The following is a 20,338-nucleotide window of genomic DNA, read 5'->3' as shown; positions in this document are numbered from 1 at the left end:
ATGATATGTTGATATAATGTGTTTATTAAAATTTAAATACAAATTTATAATTAAAGCATGTATGTTTATTATAGAAGCTCTTGCACAGTTATGAGCTACCATATTTGCTGATCGCTTAACAAATAAAACAGAAACAATTTTCAAATTGGATAACAACTTTTTACAATCATAAATAACTTGGCCAAATAACGAAATCATGTCAACCGAGCTTCTTGCTTGAACCACCGTAAGACAATCGATTTCAAGTATAACATTCTGCCATTCATGTGTTTTTATCCAACTCAAAGCTTCTCGTACACCAATAGATTCTGCTAATTCTGGTGAGACCATACCATATTTTCTATAGTTAATAAAATGTATAATAGATTGTAAATAAATTTTTATGCACATATAATGTAATTAAGTATTATAAAGTACATAAAGTTGTAAATTTCTCAATTATATTCAGGGTGCGTTTGGTCACACTTTTTTAATCAGTCTTTTATTTTTAAAATTAAAAAAGTGAAATATTTTCAAAATCATGTTCTATAAAACTCTTTTTACTTTTCAATTTTTTAATTAATAATCTAAATTTTAAAAATAAAAAAAATCACTTTCAAAATTTTTTTAAACAGTTTTTTAATCAATATCTTAGACCCCGACCTCAACTTAGACCTTGAAAACTGAACTCGTACTTGAGTTGACCTCGCACTTGGACCCGCCCCCGATCCCAAGTTCGAACCAGACCTAATTTAAATAAAATCAACAAATGAAATGAAACTAAAATTTATAGAACAACACTTTTATTTTTTGTTTTTAAATTGAAAAGTAAAAGTGGTTATAGAACATATTTTTATTTTTCAAAAATAAAAAAATTATTTTTATTTTTGTGATTAAAATAGTTAAAAATAAAAGTATTACCTAACGCCACTTTAATGTATCGTGAACTTGAAACAACTCAATAACTTAAACAAAATATTTATCTTGAGGCTTGGACAGAGACTTATGATATGATATTATAAAATAATATAGAATAAAGAAAGAAATGAGAGAAGAGAGAAAATAAAGAGAAGAAGAGAATAATAAAGGTGCTGTTTGGTAACACTTTTGTTTTCTAATTTTTTAATTACAAAATGAAAGTAAAATTTTTGTTTTTAAAAATTTTGCTTTTAAAAAATAAAAATGCGTTCTGTAACCACTTTTGTTTTTAATTTTAAAAACAGAAAACAAAAGTGTGTTCTGTAAAATTCATTTTCATTTTTTAATTTTATTTACGCCGGGTCTAGGTCCGCAGTGGGATTTGGGTTCAAGTCAGAGGTCAGGTTCAGCGCCAGGACCGTGGGGGGATTTGGGTCCGGGTCTGATCGAAGTCCAAGATATTAATTAAGAAAAAAAAAACTGTTTAAGAAAATATTGAAAGTGATTTTTTTTTTTTGTTTTTAAAATATTGATTCTCAATTAAAAAATTGAAAAGTAAAAACAGTTTTATAGAACATGTTTTTGAAAAATATTTTCACTTTTTCAATTTTAAAAACAAAAAACTAATTAAAAAAGTGTTACCAAACGACACCAAAATGAATTAGATTTTTTTCACTAGTTTATTCCAATAGAGTGAACTCTTATTTATGCAAAATTCTGATTACAAGAATAAAAAACTAAATTAATATAATAAAAAAAATACAATTAAACATTAATGGTGATAATTAATTTAATAATTTCAACATTTATTTATAATATTGATTAATGAAATTTTTCTTACATTCTTTTTTTTCTTTAGATTTTTTCAGTGTTTACTCTCAATGATAAAAAAGAAAAAAGAAAAAGAAAATAAGGATGAACATTCCTTAGCTTTCCCCAATGCCGACATCAACAATAAATGTTACTTTAATGTAGTATTGCCTAGTTTATGTACTATTTAGGCTAATGATAATATTCCACATTAGCATATACCAGATGTTAAGATTTGATCCACAAATCTCGCCTGTCATATTCTTTTGCTTTCCTTTTCTATAGAAATAACGTTTCATTACTATTGTATTAAAATGACAGTAGATGTAGATGAATAATACTCTAAACAACCTTATCTTTTGTGAAGTTTTTCAATTAATAAATAAATGATAAATAACGCTATAAGTACCTAAAGTTTTGAGTTTGTAGGTGGTACAAATTTAATAATTTTTTTTAGTAGCGTAAGTACCCAATATTTGTAAAACTGTAATTTTTCTCTATTTTCGTCAATACAGGCTCCGTTTTAAATTTATAAAAAAAAGATTTGGAAGTAACTGATACTACATATTTTTCGTCTAGACCAAATAATCTAAAATTTGGGTCTTATATGTGTCATGTTTAAGCCACTAAAAAAAATTATTGGATTTATGCCACTTACAAACTCAAAACTTTGGGTACTTATGCCACTAAAAAGATTATTGGATTTATGCCACTTACAAACTCAAAATTTAAGTACTTATGCCACTATTTACCCCTAAATAAAAAACGCTTTGTTTACTAACTAATTCAGTTTAGACAAAACTCCTGATACGGTAAAAAAAAATAATAACAGCGAAGCCTTTTATTAAATAAGTATATAATTCAACGACTTTTTTTAAAAAGAAAAAAAAGGACAAAAGGGAAAAGTGTTTCATAACAGAACAGACGTTGTGATCACTCACTCAAGACAACATTTTCTTTTCTCTTCACAGAAGAAAAAGGAGGAGGAAGAAGAAGAAGAAGAAGATGGAGAAGCCTTTTCTGAGCGGCGAAAGCAGTGGAGCTGCCGATACTGATGCCAAAAATGCATATAAACGACGCTCTGATGCCATCGCTTATGGCTCTTCGTACCAGAAAGCTGCCGCCCTCGTCGATTTGGTTACTTTCTAATTAAGCTTTTTTTTTTCGAGATCATGTTTGCGTGTGATTCTTCAGTTTTGTTCTTAGTGATTTTGATTTTTTTAGTAATGGTGCTCTCGTTTTTGGATCTGAATTATGGTAATGATTTTGAAAGAAAATGCATTTATGTTATCGTTTTATTAGAGTAAACTCATGTGATTGTGCTGCTAATTAAACTGAAGTATTGAGCGGAGATGCCTAATTGAAGTGAAATTTAGTTTCAATTGTAAGTTTTTTTAGGCAAAATGTTAGGCCTTTTTTTCTTTGGATTTTCTTCAACATACTTTGTACTTTCTAAAAGTAAAACAATAAGATAAGACAGTTTGAGCTTGTGTTTTTTTTTTTTTCTTTTTTTCTTTTTGGCTTACGACTTTTGGAGGAGGAGAGATCACTGACCTTTGGAAGTTATTTTGTTAGTTTTTGTTTTGCATTTCTTTAATTGATTTAGAAATGTTTTTCTGGATGTTTGAATTACTCTCTCGCTCACTCTTTTTTTGGCTATAAGTTGTCTAACAAAAAGGAAGAATGTACGGAAGGTTGTTACAACAATTATATATAGTTTGAATTAATGTACATATCTTTCACAATTTCTTTGAATTAATTGTACTGTAGCAGTATAAGTTCTTTTACTATAATTGGAAATTCAATGAAATGATTTGATATCCTAATTAGTTGTATATTCATTCATTCTGCAGGCTGAAGATGGTATTGGTTTACCGGAGGAAGTACTTGATCAATCTAACTTTCAAAGTGCTGCAAAGCTCTATTTCTTTTTCGTTCGGCTGGATTTCATTTGGACCCTCAATTATTTTGCACTCTTAATCTTAAATTTCTTAGAGGTTTGTATAGTTTTTCATTCTTTTAATATGCTTCTGGTAAGTTTAACATTGGTATTGAGAAGGTTTGGTTGATGCTAATTAGTTGCTTAACTATGTACAGAAACCTTTGTGGTGTTACAAGAGTAATGCTTGCAGTGACAGGGATTACTTCTTTCTTGGGCAGCTTCCTTATTTGTCTAATTTGGAATCACTTATTTATGAGGTAAGATAATGTACTTCAGATGTATTACAATATGTAGAAAATTTGAAATTGTTGCACCAGATTAGTACCTATTCCAGTATAGCTGAATATTAATGGTGTATGTTTTAATTTGTCCAGTGATTTTGTTTTCCTTTTCCCACAGGGCATAACTCTTGCTATACTTGTGGTACATATTTTCTTTCCCATATCATATGAAGGGTTTCACTGGAAACGTCCTCTGAATTATTTTAAGGTATTTGACTTAATGTTTTAGTTATTCTTGTAGATCAAGTATCAGGAGTTTTTTTAAAAAAATGAAAGGCCAATAAACTCCAAATGCAAAATAACATCATTTTCCTATTTATTATTGGGGACAGAATGTTGATGTGATGCTTGCAACTTTTTACTAACAATTGCAAAATCATTAGTTGACAGGAAATTTGAGGTTTATAATACATATAAGACAATTGAATTGAACTACGTCTTCTTAGATCAGGAAAGAAGGAAGAATAAACAGAAAGATGGAAATCAAAAGAAATGATTTATTAATGTTTATTAATCTCAGGACATAAAATCTTATGATATTTTTTTCTTTCTTTCAGGTCATATGCCTACTAATTTTAGCTGCTGATTTGCTGGTTTATGCTCTATATTTGTCACCAGTGGGTGTTACTTCTCTTCCTTTAAGGATTGCACCATATATAAGAGTTATATTTTTTGTCTTGAACATCAGGTATTGTGTATAAAGTGTCCCCTTTCCCATTCATGTTTTTGCACATAATACACGAATATATAAAAATTAAATTTGGGAAGCGCAAGAATCTTCACATTGAACTAAAGGTTTTTGAGCTTAGCTTGAATTAAAGGTGGCATTCGTTCTTCTATTATAAAACCATCTTGTCTAGCTATGTACAGTAATTTCTTATATCAATCTGAGCTGAGAGGCTAAGTTTTGAGAAAGACAATTGAAACTTGATGGATTGGGTCATTCAATCAGTTGTAGTAATCTAAAAAATCTGTTTTTATGCGTGTGTTTTGGGTTTGTATTAATTTATTGGTAGTCTTTTTGCATGCTATATCACTGTAAGTTAAGGTGGCCTTTCCTAAGCTACGAAAACATATCCTCGGATCACATGGAACTAATCATCTAAATGTAAACTTGTGATATATGTATCATTACCTAAGCTTGGTAGCATCTAAATGTAAACTTGTGATATATGTATATACTTGACTGAATCTCTTATTTAGTTTTGATTGTACATGCATGGTAGCATGTAGCTGCATTTATAAATTGCAGAGTTTCTGTTTTTGTCATAAACTATCCTTGTCCTCAGCTGTTCATTGCTTCCTCCTTAACAAGGAAGGCACTCTAAGAATATGATTAGAGGTTATAAATTGTCTGTATTAAATTCTTAGCAGTCATCCAATCATGACATGGGCATATTAAGTTTGAAATTGTAGAATGCTTCCTTTCTCCTCATATCAGTGATGTTGCTAATGTGAGAATGTGTGAGAATGCAGGCATGACACGATCTTTTCTTATTTAAGTTCATTTCTGTACTTGCTAATTCTCCTCTTTTTATAGTTGTGCAATTTTAAAAATATATATGTTTTTAACTTTTTTTTTTTCTATAAAAATTTTGTTGATAGGGAACTAAGATCGAGTATCATCGTCCTGGCTGGAATGCTTGGCACATACTTAAACGTCTTGGTTTGTCATGCTTCTTTTATCCTGCTGTTTTTCCTCATTATTTGTTAATATTTAACTGTGATCCCTTGTTTTTTATGTAAGAGAGCAAAAAATAAATATTTGCTTCTATTTGGCGTTTGGACTTCCTTCTTCTTTTACATTAATAATGATCCTCTTGTGGCTATTGCTGTTTACGCTCTTCAATTGCAGGCTCTATGGCTTCTCTTTCTTCTGTTTGCTAGTTGGGTAGCCTATGTCATGTTTGAGGATACTGAACAGGGGCAAATAGTATTTACTTCCTATGGTACAACATTGTATCAAATGTTTGTTCTATTCACTACATCCAATAATCCAGATGTCTGGATTCCTGCTTACAAGTGAGTACAAACTTGAAATAGGAATTAGTATGATTCATTCATGTTGGGTTTCAAAAATTATTATTTAACCGTGACATATCACTTACTAGGTAGTACTAACATTTTTGAGGGCTTATACCCCCCAAAATAAGTAGGAATCACATGCACTAGATGTAATAGGATGGATGGGATGATGCCAACTTAAAACAAAACACTTATTCTAGCTGACTAATTTTCTTTTTCAAATGCTATCTGTATCACTTATTGAAGAATGATTGGTCTGTACCACACAATTACGTTTTCCTCTTATTGCGCAAGCATTTAATATTTCCTTATGTTTAACTTAATCTTATATTTAAGCAGGACATTGCAGGTTTAAAGCTAGATTTGATGGCATTTTTGTATATTCTTAAATCCAACTTTCTAGATGGGTTCTATCATCTTTTTGTGTTCTTCAATTTGTAGTGTCTATGTAAATTATAATAAAATGTTGCAACACAACCAAGTACCATAGAATGACTTGAGAGACCCAGACCAAATATGAAATCTAGAGAATAATCTTCATTGACGTCACAGACATAATTACACTTTTCCAAATTTTCGAGACACTTGGAGATCTCCCAAAAAGCGTTTTACTTTCCAAAATACACAAATAATCAGATGCCCTCAAATGGGGCTACTGAGATTTATTTATACCCAACATTCTGCCCGCTCCTAACTACTCTCCTTTGGCTACGCACAACCTAGCAACAAACTACTTACAATTCAGCTCCCTAATAGCTAATCAAATACATACATAATGCCACCTAGACCGTACTAAACTAACACAACTATGATTACTTATTTCTAGAATATGTGGGCTAGCATGACTTGCTTTAGTTGCCAAAGACTTAAATCTTGTAAGACACTTGGTCAATAATTCCATCAGAGTTTTTTTCTTACAGACTAGCAGCTATTTATGTGTTTTCTAGGCTATCTATGGTTCTCAACACAATTTTGATAATTATTATGTTTCTCTGGCTCTATTGATCTGCATTGTGTGTCTATGGACATTTCCATTAGAATAATTAGCTGTTTCTTTTACATCATTCGTATTAGATGTTTGAATAATCATATGTGAGTGTATAATATAGTGGATTATTATCTCTTCTTCTTTTTAATCTTTTTTTCTTTTTTTCTTAAGGGCTTCACGTTGGTATAGTTTGTTTTTCGTCCTCTATGTGCTGATTGGGGTGTACTTTGTCACCAACTTGATTCTTGCTGTTGTATACGACAGTTTTAAGGGTCAGGTATGTTTTAGATGTTTATCTTATGTGTCGATAGTAAAACAACTCTTGATTCAGTAGATTCTTTAGTAGCAATAAGTGTTTACTACTTGAGAAATTGGATGCATATAATTACTCATTTTCTTTATTTTGTAGCTTGCAACACAAGTTTCTGAGATGGACCAAATGAGGAAGCGTACACTAGAAAAAGCCTTTAATTTATTAGATAAGCATGTAAGTAAAGTGTCACTAACTAGCGAACTTGCTTTGTCTGTTTGATATGTATTCTTATACGCGGCTTTAGTTTTTTTCTCTTCCCTTCCTTTCCAAGTTTCCATATTTACTAGATGATGGTCATTTAGTCTCTTGTTGTTTAGTAATCATGATATTTTACTAATGGATCACTTGTTGTTAGCTGGCAGATGCCAATGAAGATGCGGCTTTAAGCTTTTATAATGATTAGAGTGACTTATGTAATTAGGCTAAATGATGGAAACCATAATAGTTTCTTGCTTGCTTAGTGAGCATGGAGAGCAACCTTGGGGAAGGAAACGTTTAAAAGAAACCATGTAAAATAATTACAGTATTGTGAAAACACATGTTTCGACCAAAAGAGGCACATTTTTGTGCTCATATGCATTTAATGCTTGGAGAATCCATGGTCTTCCTACAAACCACGAATAATCGTTGTTGTTTCTTAGTTCATTTATTAGAAATTTTACTACCTGAAATCACTGATCAGTCTTGTACTATTTAGCTGTATGTAAAACTGTACATTTAGTTTTATCTTTCAATTGTGCTTCTTTTCTACTTGAGTTTAAATTCACTTGTAATATAAGATGCATTTCTGCTAATCTTTCCAGTAGTTTTGCATGACACAAATTGTTCTTCATTTTGTTTGCTCGACAGAAGGCTGGATTTATTAACCAGGATGAATGCATTAACCTGTTCAAGGAACTGAACAAGTATAGGTACATTGTAGTACTTTTGGGGTGTGAATCATAAAATCAATAGTTAGGTGACAAACTGAGTCGCGGTTAATTTAGAATTTTATGTTTCACATTTTTCTCCTATACAATGTGGCTCTCTGGCTGCTCTGATAATGTAAACATTATATAAGATGTTATCGGCTATGATTTGAACACTATTAGACCAATGGGTCACTTCCTTCTGTTAAGTACTTTGATGTTGTTAAGAAGGTGTATGTATAATCTTTGTTCTCTTATAACTTTGTATATAACATTGGCAGAGTAAAAGATCACATTTACTAAGCCGTTGCATTTGAATTATCTATCGTACTGCTGTTATGTAACTTGATTTTGTTAATGCTGATATGATACTGTCTGTATTTTAATAGGACTTTGCCAAATATAAGCAGAGAAGAATTTGAAATGATATTTGATGAGCTAGATGATAGTCGAGATTTTAAGGTATGGCAACGGATATGATTGATTCCACACCACTAGTTTGACTTGTCTACACATTTTCTTCTTCTTTTCCTCTAACTAATTTAATGTCCTCCCAATATTTTCCCTTGTTATTTGGATGTGTAATTAAATTCATTATGTCACTTGGTTTCTCGTATAACCAATTTGATGAACATGCATGTTACCTATTTGTTTTTGCTTGAGGTACATTTGTGATGATAAAATCAGCTTATCTTTTCAAAATGCTTTAATAGATCCAACTCTGACTAATGGCATGCTGTGCTTCTTTGTTAAGTGTCTGGTCTAACACGGTTCATCCTTACTAATAGATTAATTTGGATACATGGAAAATTTGTTTAAAGGTAAGTTTTCTGATAGGAATTTCCAAACATTCTGGTATAAACAGTAGCAAAATAGAGCCAAACAGTAGCAATTATGGATAATAATAGCTAGAGAACAAGTTTGCTGGGTATTCGAGAGACCCAACTCTTTCCCAAGACCTAATGCTCACTTTCACCAAATAATTCTCTACCGAAAACCCTTCTAAATAATACTCTCCTATGTATACTATCTCAATACCCCCATTACAATGACCCATATACCCTTTTTATTTATCCTAAGGCCTAACATTTTCTTTCTTATCCTAGTGCCACTTTCCGTGTGAAAAATAGGGGTACATTGGTCCCTGAATAATTCTGGGTTGAAGAGCCGAGCAGTATATGTATTTCACATTGTTTATAGGAGTTGGATCTCCGGATGGAATTGGAATGAGTCAACTTGTATTTTTGCCTTAAATTATTGTCATTAGTGCTCTTTAAAGGGATGTCCTCTATATTGTACATGTTTGGCAATTTGCGTGGATAAATTGCATCTGAAAATTTAGCATCACCCATATATGAAAAATCTCATTTTTTTATTGGGCTTCTTATTTGATTGATACTATCACTGAATGCAGATCAACTTGGATGAATTTACTGATCTTTGCAATGCCATTGCCCTGAAGTTTCAGAAAGAGGATACTGTAAGCGAAAATTTTATTTTCTATATATGGAAGTTTCTTATAATCTGCAGAATCTTGAATAATGAAGAACTTTTAAACTGCTGACTGACAATGTGTTCTTGTTGCAGCCATCCTGCTTTGAGTACTGCTCATATTTCTATCATTCAGACTTATCTGAAAAGTTGAAGAAATTTATTCGTAGCCCCATGTTTGGATACATAGTATCCTCAATTCTCATTATTAATCTTGCTGCTGTCATCATTGAAACAACGGTAAGGTCCTCACTTCTGATAAAATTTAAAGTTACAGCTCTCTACATCATTAAGAGATATCTGATTTCATTAAGTTGATCTTTGTTCTATAATATGTTGCAATCACCCTCTAATATCTTTCGAAGTTATACTATTTTTGCGGATGTGGGAGTTATTTTGTGAACTTTTTCGAAGCTGATATTTCAAGAAAATTTAATCTTAATCTTACTAATATTTACCTTTTAGACATTTTTTTCCCTTCGTGGCTATGAGTTCATTTTTGTAGACTTCTTTTTGCATAGTTACTCGGTCTTGGAAGTATGATTATATATATACATATCTATTTATATAAAGTGAAAGAGGGAACTTGAATATTATATTCCTTTAGAAGTGGAGTCCTGGAGATAGTTCCAGATGCTTTGCATCATTTGTTTTGGGTGAGATGTTGTTTCGGGTCTTCCATCTTTCCTTGTTTTTTTCCTATTGATAATTTAAAGAAGAAAATGCATATTTGGATTTTTATATTTTAAGATTATAAACACACCTTTTTAGGCATTTAATTATTAACCTACTGCTTTTGTAATAAATAAAACAATCTCCTTAATTACTTTGTTTTCTTACCATGGGAGGGCTCAGCCACCTTGTTAGACAAGGATTTGAATTGTATAGAGATGATTAATAGCTGGCTCCATGTGTAATTGTTTTAATTGTTTTGTTTTGTTATGGGAATGGTCACAAACATGTTAGTTTTGAAATCTGTCTGGGTTTTGCAGCTTGATATAACAGATAGTTCAGCTCAGACGTTCTGGCAAGGACTGGAGTTTGTTTTTGGTAAGGGTTTTCTGCACTTATTCTTACAGAACTTCAGTAATCGATACTCTAGAAATGGGACTCGGAGCTTTTTGTCGTTTAAATGATGCTCCTTTCTTATTACAGCTTGTGCCTACATTTTATTTTAGCCTTGCTTTGGTTAAAGTTTATTTTCAGTCCAAGCTGAAAGTACATTTTATTACTACAAACATTCTTATCTCCTTTGTTTGTTTTGTCAGATTACTTGAATGATATTTGTGCTATCTTGCTGTTTGTATTAAAGCTTTGATTTCTTTTACAGGATGGATATATGTCTTGGAAATGATTTTGAAAGTCTATGCATTTGGATTTGAGAACTATTGGAGAGATGGTCAGAATCGCTTTGATTTTATAATCACGGTGATTATAGGTGAGTAAATACTATTAAGTGAACTCACTCCCAATAATGAAAACAAAGAAAGTTGAGAGAAGAGATAATGTATAGATTAAAAGAGGAAATGATGTGAAGTACACCACTTTTTTTTTTGTCAACTTGATTAATATATAATTTTTACATTTGCAGTTGTTGGAGAAACGGTTACATTTGCATCCCCTCAAGGGATGACTTTTCTTTCAAATGGTGAATGGTATGGACTGCTTATCTGTTACCATTGCCTGTCTTTGCTTTACATGTTGACTCTTGTGATTATTATTATTATTGTCACTTAGTTTCTTCTGATTACAAAGTCATCTCTATTTTTCTTGTCTCTTCTTTTTGATGTTAATAGATCAAGTGCGGTTGTTTTATTATTTTACTTCTTGCTATAATGGAGTTAAGTATTAGCTGTCCAATCAGCTTTGAAAAAACCAGTAACTTTGTTTCCTTATCATTTACAGGATTCGCTACCTTCTCCTTGCAAGAATGTTACGATTGCTTAGGATTCTGATGCACGTCCAGCGTTACAGAGCCTTCATCGCAACATTTTTAACCCTTGTACCAAGTTTAATGCCATATCTAGGGACAATTTTTTGTGTCCTATGCATTTATTGCTCTATTGGTGTACAGGTGAAAAAAAAAAAGCACTCAAATTTACTGCACTCCTTACCTGTTGGTTTTGGTGCTTATCTTGTACCACACCCTCTATTTTATATGTTTCTTGTTTGTAGGTCTTTGGGGGAATTGTTAATGTTGGAAATCCTAAGTTGGAGGGAACAGAACTTGCTGAAGATGAGTATCCTCTGTGATTGGAGAAATTTTTTTATTAGTCTCGTTTTTGGTATTGTAACTAGCTGCTGAAAAAAAATATGATTACAAAATACTAAAATGGAGGACATGCTGATCATTGCAATGAATAAGATTAATGTAAATGTGAAAGCTTAGGGGGAAAAAAAGTATCTTAAATTTCCTTAGTCCATCAGAATCAGAAGTAATGGGTGATGAAATGTGAGCAAAAAATGAACACTAGATCATCAATCTCATTAGTCCATGATCAAACAAACAACTTGATACTAATAAATACTTGGATTTAATATTAAGTTTTCATTTACTGTATAATAATCTAATTATCTGTTTATTTTTTATATTTCTCCCAAAAAAGTTTCCCTGCAATGATAAATGTGAATAAAATGCCATTTCTTGACAAAATCAGCTATTTACTCTTCAACTTCAATGATTATCCAAATGGGATGGTGACACTCTTCAATTTGCTAGTCATGGGAAATTGGCAAGTGTGGATGCAGGTAATCTCGTGTTAAATCGTACTAAATTATTGTTACTTTTCATCCCATGTCCTGTCTTGTTGCTAGTCACCTTTTATTCTTATTATCATCTATCTTCTAAGTTAATTAGTTGTAACAGTCCACGCTAGTCTCTTTTAAGTAGATGAGGTAGCTTTAGAGCACAATGCACAAATGATGATAGGTCTAGGAACTTGTTTTACAGAAGACATTGTTGGATTTGATGGATGAGAAAGTCGGTATTTTGACCAACATATTACACTACGTTGAGAGTTTTGACAGAGTTTTTGTATCAAAAGTACTGCACATGTTACCATGTTTTCCTAAAAACTTTCTCTTAAAGTGAATAGACTCTAATTAATGCTGAAGTCACTAATTTTGTGTTGTTTTATCATTTCAGAGTTACAGGGATTTAACAGGCACTTCTTGGTCACTTGTATACTTCATCAGTTTCTACCTAATTACTATCTTGCTGCTACTGAATTTGGTAAACTGTTTTATGTTTTTTAAATATTTATCTTTGTTTTCCATTATGTTTTACACGTGTTTCAGAGACAACAGAATATAGTCAATCTAACAATTTGATCTACACTATTTTTTACTACTCTAATTGACAATATGCTTTTGGTAATAATGTGTTTTAACATCCATCATCACTCTCTATAACAACACATGCACATCTGGACCTGTAAGTTTTCCCTGCTATCTATTAACTTTTTGCAACCGAAGGTCTAAGAATTTGGCTGAAAAGAGGACGACAATGTTTAGCATATTCAATAGCCATAAATCACAGTTATGCGTACCAGTACCAGATTTTTAATGTTTACTGAGAATCATATGTATTTCTGATAAAATGTGCAAGCTTCTCTAAGATTTTCTTGTTACCAAACCTAGTCCTGCAATACAAAATAGTTGTAAGTTTATATGATCAAATTTGTTGGCTTTGCTCAGTTAGGACGATCACTCCAGTTAGGCCTTTCAGTTCATGGACTAGATAGTCATTTTTCTCTTTAGGAGGCGGGGTTGTGGAGAAAAATTATTTCAAAACAGTATCCAAATGACTATTCTTTAGAAGATATTGAACTTTTCTCATTACTTGGTCCTTATGATCTAAATAAATGACTTTTCTTGTGTTTATTTCGTGGTTTCTACTCTAAAAACTAAATAAAAATAACTCAGATAACAGCTGTATTCTTTTAGGAGACACTGAAAATGAACTCTGCTTTATTTAGCCCTAAATAAAAATGGTTTTACTAATGCATGTATCTTATTTCTCCTCTGAAAACTAAGGAAAATTAACTTCTGCTGTTTTGAAATAATACAGGTTGTAGCATTTGTTTTGGAGGCTTTCTTTGCTGAAATAGATATTGAAACATCAGAAAGATGTGAAGGACAAGAAGAGGTTTGTAGTTCTGAACTTTCTTTCAATAAATTCAAAATTACTAGTGACTTTCTGTGAAAGGATACCTTATTTCTTTTTGGTAACAAACTTGTCTTCAATTTTTTTTATTAATATTTTTGCGCCGTGATTCATTTATTTGCTGTAATTTACATTAATATAGGAATCGGATTCAAGAAAAGGACGTCGATCACTTGGGTATGTATTTCCAACTAGTTGTCATCAAACAATGTTGTTACTCACCTATTCTAGAAGTCAGACATCATCAATGCTAAACTAATTAATTTGATTCCGTGCAGCACAAAGACTCGGAGCCAAAGAGTTGACATGCTTCTTCACCATATGCTGAGTTCAGAGCTAACTCAAACATGCTCAAATGATGCGTAAAAATATTTCATTTTCCATTCTGGTAAAATACACATATCTAGAATTACTTATTATTATTATTATTATGTTTTCTTCTGAAGAAGCACACATGAATGGATTTTAGTGGGCATCACTGGAAGCCTTGACTTGTGTCTACAAACCTTATAAATTGTTATGTATTTTACTTCAGTTAGACCATGAGTTTTAAGTCCTTGCAATATAGTGGTCTCTCAATTGGCTTTGTTACCTGCTAAATCTTTTCCTATCCTTTATTGTCTGATTTTTTTCTTGTACAATTATGTGCTTGACAGGTTGTTCATAATCCAGAAATGAGGGAAGGAAAATGGAACTTGGAATGTGAATATAAGCATCGTTTCAAAGGTTAATTAAATGAATATGTAGAAATGGCCCTGCACTTTTGGACAGGCAACTCGAAATGTGTATTTTTTTTATGAGAAAAAAAAAAAAAACTCTGGTAGCTTAATTTTGGTAAATTATCTATATCTGGTAACTTTTGTAAGCAATACATACCGAGAGATTTATCGTATTGTCCATAGTGTGGTATAGTAGTAAAAAATGCTTAGACAACTTTCAGTGATACAGTTGCTTTTTCCACTTTGTAATGTGTAGTTATGTACTCACGTGAGATTGAATTGCCTCTCTGTTTTCATTCAACTTTTCTGGGTATCGTTTGCTTATATGAGAACTGTTGTTATGTTCACACGTTTTTAACTGTACATGCTTGAAAATCTCTGTTTAACGCAGAAAGGGATGTAGCAAGACTATTTTTTTCACCTCTAGGCATGAATTGAGATCCCTGAAAATTTCTCCTTTGTGAAGACTAATTAGAATCTCAAGTATTGCTTTAAGAAAATTGTTGGGAACTTATTTGGTCATTGAGATCTTATTATATGTGGTCTAATGAAAGGGACTGCAGCATTAGTGTACATTAGCAATAAATAAATAAAGCATTCCTCATGAACACGATCCATCGTGTGATCATGACTAATTGAAGATTAGCATCTACTTTAGAAACGTAAGAGAGTTTATATATATATATATGACTGATTTCGGTTGAATTATTACCTCGCTTTAGTTTTATTTATAAGAACAAAACAACATATTTAGGCACTGATCCTACTCCTTATCTAGAGATGTCCTTGCTATGGAAATTTATTATGCCTATCAAATTCATGCGTGTCATAAGAAATTGAGCATCTTAAACATTATATTAGTTATTAACAATATCATCATCATTACCAAACAGATATCATGTTTTTGTTGTTTAATAAAAAAAATATTGGATTACTTAAATAAAAATAGATGAAAAACAGTTAAAGTAACTATTTATCAATTCTAATAAATGACTAATAAGATATCAAAATCCAATAAATACTTGACAATTTCTTCACATTTGCAAGCTAAAAAAAATGATTACTTCAATATGACAAGGTTTTTTTTATTATTATTTATTAAAAAAAAAAATAGCAGTCCAACGATGATATTAAAAAACGTTGTCGGTATAAGTATTTTTTTTAGATTAGTGTTGTACCGAGGACATAACCCGTTTACCGAGACGGATTGTTAAATCAGGCTTCTCCTCCGTCTTCTTCAGTTTCTTAACCCCCAAAATTCAAAACCCTCAAATCGCAGCAAACCCTCTCTGTACTGTCTATCTGCCTAAATACTCTCTCTCTCCTCCTTTACCTTTCTCTTCCTAATCTCCGTACTCTCCTCCTCCTCTTCTGCAACTTCCAAGCACGTATCTGAAGTCAACTAATTTGTTAGATTGAAGTCAAATCTATCTATCTCTCTCTCTCTCTCTCTCTCACTAATTTGGTAAGTTTTGAAGGTAAATTTTTCAGTTTTTTCTTTTTTTCTTTTTCTCTTTGCATTTTGGTAACCCTCATTCTCTCACCGGCGCGGAAGCTCCGCCCAAGCTGCTATAACCCGTAGTCCAGTCGAAGCTCCACCAAACTGCTGCCAAGGTAACATATTAATTTAATTAGTTATGATATAGACATAATGGTTAACATTTTTTTTTTGTTTAAGTTTACTTTTACTTAATTGCCTTACAAAAAAAATAACGCCCGCTCTCACCTTAAATTATAAGTTTACCACTGCATATAGTGTAATCTTATAATAACTTTTTTTATATACAAAATGTTCGTATTCATCAGATATGAGAGATGTTGCTCGTTCTCGTGAGAGTGATGGAGGAGCTGAACCTCCGCCAGGACCATCACGCATTGGGGTTGATTGTGTGCAAGGTTACAAATATTTTAATTATTTGTATATTTTTACAACTATATAAATTAATTTGGCCATTCTGTTTACATACTAATAATCAATGAATATTTAAATATAATAGCGGCTCCAACAAAAAAACGTGGACGCCATAAAGGATTGAGTACACGAGAAAAAAGGAGAGACTTAGGACGTCCACTACCTCTCGAATGGGACGTGAAAGGGAAAACATATAAGGAGGTAGGATCTTACAGCTCCGATTTTAGTAGGGAGTTAGGGTTACTGGTTCGACGATGTACGGATCCCAACTTCAAAGATTGGGCACAAGTCCCTCAATCCGTTAAGAGAAGGATATTATCAAATATAGAGGTTAATTATTTCTATATATTTATGTTGATTTTCTTTCATTATTATATCATATTTACTAATAATAATAGTTTGTTTCATAATCATAGGACGAACTATTTGACATTGGTCGCCAAAGATACGGAGCAGAGTATATTCCAGGAATTTTGAGAGGCATAGACAAATCCTGTGCTAAAAAGTACTCTGAATTCAAAAATGAATTGTATAATCATATGAAAAGACATGGGACAACAAAACAATATGATGGATGTACTGCGGATCAGTGGGAAAAGGCTATTGAGTACTTCGAGCAACCAGAGGTGAAGGTATACTATTGTAATTGTATTGAATTTTTTACTTAAGTTTCTTAATTTACAATAACACATTTTGTTTTTATAGAAACGTTCTGAGATTAACTCAGCAAACAGGAGAAAATTGAAAGAACTAAGCTATGGGGGTTCTCAATCTATACCTGATTTGCGTTACAAAAGAGTAAGTTAAATTAATACATAATTTTTATCTCTTATCTTTAATTTTTAAATTTAACAAAAAAAAAAATTGAACATAACAGCGCAATCCTGAGACTGGGCAACTAGCACCGATCCCAGAAACATGGCAAGCAACTCACCATAAACATGGCACTGGATGGGTGTCTGAAACCGCCAAAGAAACTTGGGTATGTTTGTTTTTTTTTTAAGATTTTCGGTTTTTTTACTCTATTCAATTAAATTTATCATTGTATGTCAGGAAAAAATGAAAGCCATACGTGAAACACATTCGTCAGAGTCTACTGAGTCTGAGAGTACGGAACCACCAAGCACTATAGCAGAGGCTGGAGACAAAGACTTGAGTCTAGTCCAAACGGTCTTCGGAAAGCGTCGAGGCCACCAAAAAGGATATGGCCGCATTATTAGCACGAGGGAGATGTTTGATCCACCTTCATATGCCCAACCTTCTGCACCTCAACCTCAACCTCTATCTAAATCTAAAGATCCTGTGATTGCAGACTTGCAGGAGCGTGTTCAACAATTGGAGGCATACATTAGGGCTAATTCTATCATCCCAGGATCTCAGTATCCACCTCCACCTTCTGACGAGTCTGATAATGTGGGATCCAGCCTATAGATGATGTTTTATTAGTATATATTTATAGTAACAAATATTGTTATTTGTGTTTAGAAACAGTTAGCACTGAATTGTAAGTTGAATTGTTTAATGATAGTTTAATGATATGGATCTCGTTCGGTATGCTATATTATATTATTAAATTATTGTATTGTATTGTATGGTATTATATTTTATTGTGTTGAATTATATTATATTAATATTATTTAATACAATATTATGTTTCACATTGACTTGTATTAATAGGTTGTGTAAAGTTATAATATATTTTCAATAAATTCGGCCCCAACACCGACTATGGGTCTTGTTCGGTCTGGGTGCGGGTTCGAATATGATTCGGGTTCTTGGTCCGGGTTTGGGATCCGAGGTTCGGGTCACGAATTCGGGGTCTAAGATCGAGGTCCAGGGTCCGGGCTGAGTGACGGGTCCCGAGTCTAGGGTTCGAGGTTCGAGCTCAAGTCCCGAGTTCGGGTTCAGGTTTGGGTCTAGGATTCGGGTTTGGGTCTTGAATCCAGATTCAAGTTCGATCCAGGTCGGAAATTGGGGTTGACCTTAGATCCTTTGTAAATATTATAAATTAAGTTAATACAGACAATGAGACAATTTATTCTGTAGTAAATAATACAACTTACTTTGTATTAAAAAAATTATCGTAATAATTAATACAATATATTACTTTATCTAAATATAGTGTTATTTATTATTAAGGTTTTTACATCACATACTGAAATTTTTAATTTTTTTTACTTTTTTATCGTAGGGCGGAATTTTTTTTTAAAATGTTGTATTTTTTTTTTTCAAAAATACTGTGTAAGTTTTATACTGTATAATGTAAACTGTGTTAAGTTTTCATAGTTGTTCCATGGTTGTTTTTTAGTTGTTCCATTATTGTTTTAATTGTTCTATTTTGTTGTTTTATATATATAAAAAAAAAACAGTATTTTTGTAAAAAAAAAAAAAATCCGTGTGATAATAAAATTGTAAACTTTTGTCCAAAATTCAGTATTTTTTGTAAAAACTCCTTTATTATTTAATATAATATGACTCTTATACGATCTACCAAACGAGCCCATAAACTCTTTATTAATAGAATGCCACCCAAAAAAAAATCCTAATAATAAGTGCAGACCCCATATAAATGATGAATCCAGTTAGGTAATAGGTCCTCTTCGAGACAAGGTAAATCTCCTAAAATGCACAGTTCGAGATAATGTTAATCTTTTAATAGAACATAAGTTCCATTTTCTCAATCAATATTCATAATAGTTACACAATTATATATTTATAGACTTTCACATCATTTACAAATCACTAGTAAACCCTTACACTATCTTTATAGTGTAACACTATCCTAGTTTTCAAAATTAAACACCTTGTCCTCAAGGTGGAAAAAAAAAAATAAAAACATGCACAAACATAAAATGGATTGAAACATGACAAATCTCTCAATAAAAGTACCTATATGTTAGGTCACGAATCTTCTTTGAGACAGGACAAATCTCCAAATGCACTATTCGAGACAGTGCATATCTCACAATTGAACCAAATTTCTATTTTCTCAATTTAAGGGTAAAATTCAGTCAATTAGTCAATTTTTACAAATTTTATAACTGACCGTTGAGAAATTATAACCGTATAAAACCGACCGTACGGTTTTTGGCAGCTTTTAACGGATTTTGACAGTTTTTTATGATTTTGGCAGTTTTGACAGTTTTTTGGTTTAACCAATTATTTTTTGAAAAAAATCATAACCGACCACCATGTCAAAAAACCGTAATCAAAACTAACCATCAAATTCGGTGAGGACGTGGAACCAAAAAAATCGGTTACGGTTTTTATTTTATGAAAATAGTAACTGGTCATTGAGAAATTATAAGCATATAAACCGGTCGTACAATTTTTGGCGGTTTTTGATAGTTTTTGACGATTTTGGTAGTTTTTTAGTTTAACCAGTTATTTTTTTTTCAAAAACCATAATCGACCAGGGTGGACCCAAGCGTGGGCAGCTTGGCCATTGCACAAGGCTCCTATTTTTCTAATGCCCGTTTTTTTTTTTTTTTGAAAGAAAAGGCCTATCTATTTTTTTTTTCCTATTATACATACATAAATAAAAAATTTATAACTGAAAATTTAAGAATGAATCTTAAAAAAAATACTGGTAATGAATTGTTATATGATTTTTTTTTTTAAAAGGCTCAATTTTAAAATTTTACAAAAGGCTCTCAAAATGCTTGGACCAATTCTAAACGGACCACCATATCAAAAAAATGTAATTGAAACTAATTGCCAAATTCGATGATGATGTGGAATTGCAAAATTCAATTGTTGTTTGGTCGGTTTCCATTTTTGATTTTTATGAACACCCCTATTTCAATTCATATTTACCAATAGCTATACAATTACACATTTAGGCCTTCACACTATTTGCAAATTACTATATATTAAGCCATTACACT

The 20,338-nt window shown here is 31.8% G+C and overlaps 2 protein-coding genes across 4 annotated transcripts; both read left to right on the top strand.

Annotated features, from left to right (window-relative positions):
• Window positions 1-2,575: 2,575 nt before the first annotated feature.
• On the top strand, window positions 2,576-14,840 carry LOC133030307 (two pore calcium channel protein 1). Its single transcript, XM_061102925.1, has 24 exons — window positions 2,576-2,844; window positions 3,561-3,704; window positions 3,805-3,906; window positions 4,049-4,138; window positions 4,488-4,618; window positions 5,536-5,596; window positions 5,786-5,952; window positions 7,115-7,220; window positions 7,353-7,430; window positions 8,106-8,167; window positions 8,554-8,626; window positions 9,579-9,644; window positions 9,752-9,895; window positions 10,648-10,705; window positions 10,986-11,093; window positions 11,247-11,310; window positions 11,561-11,729; window positions 11,831-11,895; window positions 12,313-12,403; window positions 12,801-12,887; window positions 13,725-13,802; window positions 13,963-13,997; window positions 14,099-14,208; window positions 14,477-14,840. Exons 1-23 carry the CDS (start codon window positions 2,713-2,715, stop codon window positions 14,184-14,186), a joined length of 2,199 nt encoding a protein of 732 aa, XP_060958908.1. The 5' UTR covers window positions 2,576-2,712; the 3' UTR covers window positions 14,187-14,208; window positions 14,477-14,840.
• Window positions 14,841-15,588: 748 nt separating this feature from the next.
• On the top strand, window positions 15,589-18,010 carry LOC133030308 (uncharacterized). Of its 3 annotated transcripts, XM_061102927.1 has the most exons (8): window positions 15,683-16,004; window positions 16,095-16,153; window positions 16,346-16,435; window positions 16,537-16,781; window positions 16,868-17,083; window positions 17,157-17,249; window positions 17,329-17,433; window positions 17,505-18,010. In XM_061102927.1, exons 3-8 carry the CDS (start codon window positions 16,348-16,350, stop codon window positions 17,880-17,882), a joined length of 1,125 nt encoding a protein of 374 aa, XP_060958910.1. In that variant the 5' UTR covers window positions 15,683-16,004; window positions 16,095-16,153; window positions 16,346-16,347; the 3' UTR covers window positions 17,883-18,010. The 3 variants fall into 3 exon arrangements, with proteins under 3 accessions (XP_060958909.1, XP_060958911.1, XP_060958910.1); XM_061102926.1 differs by having other exon boundaries at window positions 15,589-16,153; XM_061102928.1 differs by having other exon boundaries at window positions 15,678-16,153; window positions 16,868-17,077.
• The last annotated feature ends 2,328 nt before the right edge of the window (window positions 18,011-20,338 follow it).

This window comes from Cannabis sativa, chromosome 8, assembly GCF_029168945.1.
Source record: "Cannabis sativa cultivar Pink pepper isolate KNU-18-1 chromosome 8, ASM2916894v1, whole genome shotgun sequence".
In the NCBI taxonomy this organism is placed as follows: domain Eukaryota; kingdom Viridiplantae; phylum Streptophyta; class Magnoliopsida; order Rosales; family Cannabaceae; genus Cannabis; species Cannabis sativa.
The sequence above is the reverse complement of the archived record's forward strand: the minus strand, read 5'-3'. Positions and strand labels throughout refer to the sequence as shown.